General features: G+C 61.1%; 2 protein-coding genes across 3 annotated transcripts; both read left to right on the top strand.

Annotated features, from left to right (window-relative positions):
- The first annotated feature begins 2,423 nt into the window (after positions 1 to 2,423).
- On the top strand, positions 2,424 to 5,926 carry LOC129562053 (uncharacterized). 2 transcript variants are annotated; one of them, XM_055434998.2, is made up of 3 exons: positions 2,424 to 2,869; positions 3,397 to 3,590; positions 5,636 to 5,926. In XM_055434998.2, the coding sequence occupies exons 1-3, from the start codon at positions 2,424 to 2,426 to the stop codon at positions 5,917 to 5,919; spliced, it is 924 nt and encodes a 307-aa protein (XP_055290973.2). In that variant the 3' UTR covers positions 5,920 to 5,926. The 2 variants fall into 2 exon arrangements, with proteins under 2 accessions (XP_055290973.2, XP_088692755.1); XM_088836629.1 differs by having other exon boundaries at positions 3,397 to 5,756.
- Positions 5,926 to 9,263, top strand: LOC148777951 (uncharacterized). Its single transcript, XM_088836628.1, has 3 exons — positions 5,926 to 6,455; positions 6,886 to 7,079; positions 7,451 to 9,263. Exons 1-3 carry the CDS (start codon positions 6,142 to 6,144, stop codon positions 8,914 to 8,916), a joined length of 1,974 nt encoding a protein of 657 aa, XP_088692754.1. The 5' UTR covers positions 5,926 to 6,141; the 3' UTR covers positions 8,917 to 9,263.
- Positions 9,264 to 9,858: the final 595 nt, after the last annotated feature.

Raw genomic sequence — 9,858 nt, 5'->3', positions numbered from 1 at the left:
TACCAGCTCCTCTGGGATTCTCCTTAGCTCTTTCCTCATGGCCTCACTTTGACTGCTACATCTCCTCCCATCACATTCCCCCTACCAGGTCGAAGGAAAACGGTGATGATTGATTTCCACCACCTGCCTTCCTTTAAAGAGATGAAACTTTCCCAAACACCACCTGCCTCCTAAACAGGCCTCCTCTCAGCTCTGTTGGGCAGAACTGGGTCACGTGTTCTCCCCCCGCCCCCCACCATTCCAGCAGAGGAAGGAGAGGGCCATGCCTGCTTTCCTCTAGTCAAGATGCATCCCCTGGGGATGGGCCTACTTGCTGTGAGCCCGTTTCATTAGGAGACCAGGACAGCTGACATTTTATGTGTTAGTATTTATTGTATTCGGTATAGAAGAAAGAGCTGCTGGGGCAAAGAGCAGCAGTGTTTGCAACCGGAGGCAAGAAGCTCAAGCACCAGAAGCTGAAGTAGAAAACAGACTGTCCAGTGGAAAATACAGACAGGAGGGTCACGGCGCCAGCAAGTGGGGCTGACGCCTCCAAGGATGAGCGCGTGATGCAGGAAGTATAGTGTGTGGTAGCGACAGGCACGGGCGCAGCAGCCAGCACAGCTACTGCCACCAGGCAGCAACCACCAGGCAGTCGCCACTGAGAAGCTGCCAGGGTGCTTATTAAAGGCCTGTTGGGCCAACGGCCAGGGCAGTGGTGGTAGTCAGGCAGAGAGGGAGGTAAGAGGCGGACCCTAGCCTTCACCCTGGAGCCCTCCTGCTCACCCGGTCTCAGGCCACCGGATGGGGGTGGGGGGGACAGGTGAGGGGCTCTGTCCTGCTGGGCTCCACAGCCCTTGTCAATGCTGCCTGCTGGCCGGGCCCAGGCTGAGAGGCCGCAGTGACGCTCTCCCCAGTCACCACACTGGGACCGAAGGGCAGCAGCAGTTTGCCTGGTTTGCCACGCGAGGGACCTGACCCCCTGGTGTTTGGAGGGCCTGAGGAGACTGAGGACAGTTGGGCCCAGGGGGCCTGGCTCCCTCAAGATGACAGCTGGACAGAGTCTGGGGATGGCTTGAAGGGCACCACCAGCTGAGGTCTGCCTCCTCAGCCCAGCCTGGGTGCTGGTGGGAGGATCCAGACTAGGTGAAGACTCCCGAGCAGGGTGACCCGTCCTAGCAGGGACCCTGCCTCCTTAGCCAGAGCCTGGACCTCGGAGGGTGAAAGTTGAGCCTTGAGACCTTGTCTTTTCTTGTCAGAACAGAGAATGGCATTCATTTGGTAGACATTTACAGGAACACTGTTATCTGACCATGACGTGACCTCAAGAACAAGGGATCTGACACCAGGAAGTTTGCAACGACTTACCATGCCCTTCCTCACTTTTCCCAGGAAAGGGCTTTGCTGAAACCTTTGAGGAGTTTGGGGTTTTTAAGGTGGGAGCCACGCATCTCCTCACATCCTGCAGCAATAAACCTTCCTCTGCTCCAGATTCCAGGGATTCGGTATCTTTTGGCCACGCTGTGCCAGGGGCACTCAGACTCACCTGCACACGAGTGCTGGGATCTGTCCAGGGAGCACACACTCGCCTGACCAGGAGGTAGAGGGGGAGGCATTACACGGACACGCCGAGCATCTGGGGCGGCAGAGGGCAGGGGTTCGATAGCTGGAGGGCTTCTTCCTCAACTTCCGGGGCTTGCTGGAAGCCTGTGCCGCGGTACAGGTTCACAGTTCGAAGGCCGGGAAGGGGGCCTGGAAGGAGGGGCGGAGCTGGCCTGACCTTCACCTTGTATATGAGTTCTGAATAGTACTGTTGGAAGACAGTGTCCCGTGAGGGTGGCGCCGGGATCGAGGGCTGCTCCAGCCCACACGTGTCTTCACCCTCCAGCCAGCCGGGTCTGAACTGCAGATTGCCCAGGCTCACGGCCAGCGCCGGGCACCACTCTGACGGGAGGGAATCCAGCAGAGGGGGCCGCCCGTTTCCTCTGCTGCCCGGACGCTCTGGTGTGAGCCTCTGTCCTTCTCCACATCTCCGGCAGCCCATCCCCCTGCACACCACCTCTCTTTCGCTGAGCGCCTGCCGTGCAACCGCTCTCAGACGCCATCAGAAGCTGAGACAGCAAAGGGAGCCGTTGGAGCGTCAGGATCCAGGCAGGTTTACTGTCACCATGGCAACCCCTGGAGCGCCCTCCCCCGACCGGCTCGCGGACGCAACGCCCCGCCCCCTAGGGCCTCAGGGACCACGCGGGGAGCTGGGCGGGGCCAGATTGGAGGGCCAAGGCGAGAACCGCCCCGCGATTGGCCCGCGGCGCGCAGCGGTGACAGCCGCCTGGCGATAGGCCGGAGCTGTACGTGACGTCACAGAGAGGCGGGGTGACGCACGGCGCGGGTATAAAAGCCGGCGCCGCGGCAGTCTCCCAGGCAGAGCAGAGTAGAGAGGCGACATGGCGTATGTACTGCGGATGCTGCTGCTGCTTCTTCTGCTCGCCGCCTCTTCGGCCGCCCTTCTGGCGACCAGCGCCCATTCTTCTTGCCCCGGGCCTCTGACCCACACTGTGCATTCCACGTTCATGTTCGCGGCCAGTTTCGCTCCACTCTGTGGGCTTGCGAGTCCGCGCACCCGCACGCGGCGCCTCGCGCACCCGCTCCCGCGGACGGAGCTGGCCCGACTCCTCGCCTTGGTGTTCCCCTGCCGCTGTGGAACATCGGGCGCCGAGAACCGGAGCACAGGGGACCCCCAGGCCTCCGAGATCGCACACGGGCTCCGCACACATCAGCGGAGCGCCCCCGAAACGCAACTGGCCTCCAGCTCAGCGCTGAGCAGAGGGCGGCCTCCAACCCCGACTCGGACGCTCGTCTACCTTGGAGCAGCGCCATACAACAGGTCCAGGTGTTGTTCGGGTGTTGTTCACGCATTCTGGGAAACAACTCACTCAGAAGGACAATGCAGATGGTGGAGTGCAGATTATTACACGGGCAGGCCCAAGGCAGAGTCTCCTCTTAGCCAAGGACCCCGACCAGTGTTTGTGAAAACCTTAGATACCCTAAGTGTAGGGGCCCAAAACCACCTCCCCAAATTCCTTGAAGCTAGTCTGGACAAGGTAAAAGAGAGATACCATCGAAGTTAACTCATGATTCATGTGTCATAAGCCTAGATAGTTAAAACAGTGGACATTTATCAATAGAACTGTGGTCATACACATTGTAAGCATAATGGGATTTACGACTTTGTTCTGTTAGAGCTAATTAGCATGTTCTTTTAGGCGCCGGTGAGTCTAGGTACAAGTCCTGAGGCTCCTTCATCCAGGGGCCTGGTTTCCATCGGTATGCCGTTTCCATTGATCCTGGGCATAATGCTCAAAGTCCACAGTCCGGCCCAAGATGGAGTCCTGCTTTCTTATGTTTGCCCCTTCACAGGGTCTCCGCCTGGGACTTCCTGCTCCACCAAGGACTGCCGCTGACTCATCGGGAGAGTTCCCGGGCCTCCTGCCCACAGCCAGCAAACCTCTCAGTGGGCTGCCTGCAGAGCCGAGGGCAGCCACAGACCAGCGGTCACGATCCACCTTGGAACCTTAAAACCAAGGTCCTCTTGGACTCCAGGCCATTTAAAGGTGAACCACTAATGCACACTGGGATTCCCCTTGCCCCCGCTGAGCCTGGGGGCCCTACACCTCATCTTACTGCGCTTGAGTGTTCTCCCGTGGCCGAACAAGCCACATCCCACGGTCAGCCATTCCACAACACCTGCGCAGTTGCATGTTCTGCATCCAGGGTCCCCACCTTGGATGCCCTGTGTAGTAGAAGCCTGCCACTCAACAGCACCCAGAGGCCCTTGGGTGCCCCACAACTTGGGGAACCAAAGCCCAGGGTGCCTGGCGTAGTCTCCCCCCAGGACAAGGGGCCACCTTCATATCCAGTGAGAGCACTCCTGCGGACCCCTGCCCAACTGCCCACCAATCTGTCTGCAGTCAAGGCCCCTCTCAGCCAAGGGCCATCCAGGAGGAGCAGCCCATAGAGCCTCATATTCTCGTGGACCATGAAGCTGGGGTCTGCGCGGAGCGCTCCCTCATCAGCAGAGAGCAACAGGCCCCTCACAGCAAGAGCCCCTCGAAACTCCATCTGCCTGCACGGCCTCCTTCCAACCTCTCTGCACCTGAAGGTGCCTTTGGTGGGGGGCTGCCCCTGGCCTGCCCTCAGAACACCATGTGTGCTCGCCCACCTGCATTCTCCAGCTTCTGTGTTCCCAAGATGGGCTTCCCACTCAGCCAAGGGAAACCTCCCACCAGCCAAGAGGCTCACCTGCATCTCCACAGCCCTGCAGACCCTCCCTCCAGGCCTTCCAGCACTGACCCTTCACCCCTTCATGGGCAGCGGCCAGCCCCTTGGCAGTCCGAAATGCCAAAGTAGGGAGCAAAGCTAGCTCTGGCAGAAGGGAGAAAACAGCAACGGGATGCATTTACAAGCAGTTGCTGGGCCACATCGTATTAGGGGTCCCAGGGAGAAAAATGCCAACTTTGGCCCCTAGTCCCGGGATCCAGGTCCTCAACCAGGTAGGAGCTATCCGAGACCACTGGCTGAGGAAGGCCTCGGCAACCACCGTGGGGGCCGGGTAGGTGGCTGTGCAGACGGTGATGACTGCATCCTTGGGAGACAGGCTCGGAGAAGCCAGCGCCTCGTGGCCGGTGCTTGGAGCCGTGCAGCGTGTGGTCCCCTGGTGGGTCTCAGTGCCGAGGCGCTGATGGGTCTCAGGCCTGGAGACCTCTGGCATAGGACCAGGTTTAGCCGGCTCTTCTGGTGCTGTGTCAGCTGGGGTGTCTTGGTCTTCTGGAGAGTTCTCTCCAGCGGGTGAGAGGGATGCCCTGCCTTAGAACAGGAGAAGCTGGAAGAGCTGTCGACTGGAATGAAACTCATGGATAAAGCTTTGGATGAGTTTGACAGTAAACAAATCTACGAAGACAGCTTTTCACAGAAAGAGGGAAATTGTTAAAAATCTGTCCAGGGAAGTGTCTGAACTGAAGAAATTGTTCAAAATATCTGAAGAAAACAACCAAAAGTAGAAACATCTGTTTCAGACGTCCCGGGAAGGACAGGTGTCCCTGGACGTGGTGACGCTTAGCATGGCACCCGTGGCCATGTCCTGGGAGAGCCCCAGGCCCCCAGCCCCAGGTCCCACGCACAGAGCTGGGGCTGCTCAGGGACAGGTTCTCCCACCTGGAGGGGGAGGCGGAGGTGCTACAAGGACACGCGGAGCATCTGGGGCGGCAGAGGGCACGGGTTCGAAAGGTGGAGGGCTTCTTCCTCAACTTCCGGGGCTTGCTGGAAGCCTGTGCCGCGGTACAGGTTCACAGTTCGAAGGCCGGGAAGGGGGCCTGGAAGGAGGGGCGGAGCTGGCCTGACCTTCACCTTGTATATGAGTTCTGAATAGTACTGTTGGAAGACAGTGTCTCGTGAGGGTGGCGCCGGGATCGAGGGCTGCTCCAGCCCACACGTGTCTTCACTCTCCAGCCAGCCGGGTCTGAACTGCAGATTGCCCAGGCTCACGGCCAGCGCCGGGCACCACTCTGACGGGAGGGAATCCAGCAGAGGGGGCCGCCCGTTTCCTCTGCTGCCCGGACGCTCTGGTGTGAGCCTCTGTCCTTCTCCACATCTCCGGCAGCCCATCCCCCTGCACACCACCTCTCTTTCGCTGAGCGCCTGCCGTGCAACCGCTCTCAGACGCCATCAGAAGCTGAGACAGCAAAGGGAGCCGTTGGAGCGTCAGGATCCAGGCAGGTTTACTGTCACCATGGCAACCCCTGGAGCGCCCTCCCCCGACCGGCTCGCGGACGCAACGCCCCACCCCCCCAGGGCCTCAGGGACCACGCGGGGAGCTGGGCGGGGCCAGATTGGAGGGCCAAGGCGAGAACCGCCCCGCGATTGGCCCGCGGCGCGCAGCGGTGACAGCCGCCTGGCGATAGGCCGGAGCTGTACGTGACGTCACAGAGAGGCGGGGTGACGCACGGCGCGGGTATAAAAGCCGGCGCGCGGTGGTCTCCCAGGCAGAGCAGAGTAGAGAGGCGACATGGCGTATGTACTGTGGATGCTGCTGCTGCTGCTGCTGCTGCTGCTGCCGCCCATTCTTCCTGCCCCGGGCCTCTGACCCACACTGTGCACTCCACGTTCATGTTCGCGGCCAGTTTCGCTCCGCTCTGTGGGCTTGCGAGTCCGCGCACCCGCACGCGGCGCCTCGCGCACCCGCTCCCGCGGACGGAGCTGCCCCGACTCCTCGCCTTGTTCTCTCGTAGAGGGACATCGGGCGCCGAGAACCGGAGCACAGGGGAACCCCAGGCCTCCGGGATCGCACACCGGCTCCGCACACACCAGCGGAGCGCCCCCAAAACGCGGCTGGCCTTCAGCTCAGCGCTGAGCAGAGGGCGGCCTCCAACCCCGACTCGGACGCTCGTCTACCTTGGAGCAGCGCCATACAACAGGTCCAGGTGTTGTAGCCACGAAGATTATTACACGGGAGTCTCCACGACCAGTGTTTGTGCAATCCTTAAATATCCTAAGTGTAGAGGCCCAAAACCACCTCCCCAAATTCCTTGAAGCTAGTCTGGACAAGGTAAAAGAGAGACCATCGAAGTTAACTCATGATTCATGTGTCATAAGCATGGACATTATCAGTGGACATTTATCAATAGACCTGTGGTCTTACCGGGATTAATAGGATTTACGACTTTGTTCTGTTAGAACTAATTAGCATGTTCTTTTAGGCGCCGGTGAGTCTAGGTACAAGTCCTGAGGCTCCTTCATCCAGGGGCCTGGTTTCCATCGGTATGCCGTTTCCATTGATCCTGGGCATAATGCTCAAAGTCCACAGTCCGGCCCAAGATGGAGTCCTGCTTTCTTATGTTTGCCCCTTCACAGGGTCTCCGCCTGGGACTTCCTGCTCCACCAAGGACTGCCGCTGACTCATCGGGAGAGTTCCCGGGCCTCCTGCCCACAGCCAGCAAACCTCTCAGTGGGCTGCCTGCAGAGCCGAGGGCAGCCACAGACCAGCGGTCACGATCCACCTTGGAACCTTAAAACCAAGGTCCTCTTGGACTCCAGGCCATTTAAAGGTGAACCACTAATGCACACTGGGATTCCCCTTGCCCCCGCTGAGCCTGGGGGCCCTACACCTCATCTTACTGTGCTTGAGTGTCCTCCTGTGGCCGAACAAGCCACATCCCACGGTCAGCCATTCCGCAACACCTGCGCAGTTGCATGTTCTGCATCCAGGGTCCCCACCTTGGGTGCCCTGCATAGCAGGAGCCTGCCACTCAACAGCACCCAGAGGCCCTGGGTGTCCCGCAACTTCGGGAACCAAAGTCCAATGTGGGGACCACCTTGTCCCGAAGTCCAAGTCTCCCCCCAGGACAAGGGGCCACCTTCATATCCAATGAGAGCTCCCCTGCGGACCTGTGCCAACTATCCACCAATCTGTCTGCAGTCGAGGCCCCTCTCATCCATGGGCCATCCAGGAGGAGCAGACAGAAGCCCATAGAGCCTCATCTCGTGGACTATGAAGCTGGGGTCTGCGCGGAGCCCTCCCTTATCAGAGAGCAACAGGCCCCTCACAGCAAGAGTCCCTCGAAACTCCATCTGCCTGCACGGCCTCCTTCCAACCTCTCTGCACCTGACGGTGCCTTTGGTGGGGGGCTGCCCCTGGCCTGCCCTCAGAACACCACGTGTGCTCGCCCACCTGCATTCTCCAGCTTCTGTGTTCCCAAGATGGGCTCCCCACTCAGCCAAGGGAAACCTCCCGCCCGCCAAGAGGCCCACTTGCATTTCCACAGCCCTGCAGACCCTCCCTCCAGGCCTTCCAGCACTGACCCTTCACCCCTTCATGGGCAGCGGCCAGCCCCCGCACCCCCTCCTGCAGGACCCCACCCCCACGCAGGCCGGAAACCCCACCCGGAGCTTTCCCTTGGTGTTCCCCAAGTCCTTGTCTGCTTGTGGCCATTGGCGCCTCTGTTCAGCCCTTGGGAGCTGGCTAGAGGGGGCTGCTTCCTGGTGGAAGAGAAATACCTCAGCCCTGCCGTTATGCCCCCCACCTCTGCGCGCTCCTCCCGGAAGCAGCGCCCAGAGCTTGCAGAGGGTGATGAGGGCGGCCTCGAACCCCTCCCAGAGCCACCAGGCAACCTTTGCCCTCACTGGCTCCCTGACCCCCTGGTGGTGCCCCAACCCCCAGAAAGGGAAGGGCTGGCTCCAGCAGCTCCTTACCCCCAGCAGCAGTTCAATCACTCGGTGAGGCCGACGGGAGACCGGGAAATCGGGGCGGGAGAGCCACCTGGATACAAAGAAGCGAGGCGTCCTCACCCAGGCGGAACCAACCCGAGACCACTGGCCCCGATGGGCCTCGGCCTTCCACCGCGGGGACCAGATAGGCGGCTGTCTGCGCAGGTGTTGGTGGCTGCGTCCCTGGGAGACAGGCTCGGAAACGCCAGCGCCTCGTGGCTGGCACTCGGAGCCGTGCAGGGTGTGGTCCCCCTGGTGGTCCTCAGTGCCGAGGTGCTGATGGGCCGCGGGCCTGAAGACCACTGGCCTGGGACCAGGTTTAGCCGGCTCTTCTGGTGCTGTGTCAGCTGGGGTGTCCTGGTCCTCTGGAGAGTTCTCTCCAGAGGGCGAGAGGGATGCCCTGTCTTCGAACAGGAGAGCCTGGAAGAGCCTGACGCTGAGCAGGGCACCCGCGGCCATGTCCCGGGAGAGCCCCAGGCCCCACACACAGAGGACTGGATGGCTGAGCTGGGGCTGCTCAGGGACAGGTTCTCCCACCTGGATGGGGAGGTGGAGGTGCTACAAGAACACGCCGAGCTGCTCAGGCGGCAGGAGGCACGGGTCCGAGAGCTGGAGGGCTGCTTCCTCACAATCCGGGGCTTGCTGGAAGCCTGTGCCCCGGGACAGGTCACAGTTTGAGGGCCAGTCATCTGTGCGCCCCCAACCCCTTCACCATGAGTTCTGAATAAATAGTTGTGTTGGAAGACAGTGTCCCGTGAGGGTGGCGCCAGGATCAAGGGCTGCTGCAGCCCACACGTGTCCTCACCCTCCAGCCAGCCGGGTCCGCACGGATCTGCACTGCAGATCCCCCAGGCTCAGGGCCAGTGCCGGGCACACACTGACGGGAGGGAAACCAGCAGAGGGGGGGCCGCACCCGAGGACTCCAGCAGAGACCCTTTCTGGTGGAGGCATCCCAGCCAGCTGGTGGCAGTACTTGGGTTTGGACCTTGACGCGGTGGCAGCAGGTGCCAGGCTAATGTTGGGGGTGGGGGGCAAGGCCAGGCTGCCCTGGGTTGGTGGGGACAGATGCGGGGGCGGTGCCGCTGGGATGGTCCATGCTCGGTGCACCCGGGGGCGGGGCCCAATGCAGTCCCAGGACGGAGGATGTGGAGACGCAGGGTGGGGGCCGCCGCTGGGCCGTCCACTCAGCCCAGCCTCCAGGCCTGGGATGGAAGGTGCTTGGAGCCCAGGGGAGCCGCAGCCCGACCAGGGGGTCTCTGTCATGGGCACAGAGCCTGTGGGCACGTGACTTCCATTCATTCTCCAGAACTGACATGTTATGGCTGTGGACTATCTCGGCAGCAACAGCCAAACGTCCTACACGCTGACTGTGGTCAGCAGGACTGTGGTCCCGCCAAGGACCTGTGTGCACCAGGACCCGTCTTTCTGAGAGCAACCGGGTGGTCTGGTTGCCCCCAGGCCCGGCCTCTGGCCACCCTCCAGGACTCACCCCCACGGCACAGCGGGCGGGACCACATTGAGTTGGGTTCTCTGGGAGGCTCTTTGGGGTTTCCCCCGGCAGCGATTGCCGCGTCTGGTATAACTTGCTGAGCAGCCGCCAGCCCAAAGACTGACCTGAGG

The sequence above is a fragment of the Moschus berezovskii genome, chromosome 5 (assembly GCF_049115385.1).
Source record: "Moschus berezovskii isolate FMDL1 chromosome 5, NW_MosBer_1.0, whole genome shotgun sequence".
NCBI classification, from domain to species: domain Eukaryota; kingdom Metazoa; phylum Chordata; class Mammalia; order Artiodactyla; family Moschidae; genus Moschus; species Moschus berezovskii.
Note: the sequence above shows the minus strand (reverse complement) of the source record. Positions and strands in the feature narration are given on the sequence as shown.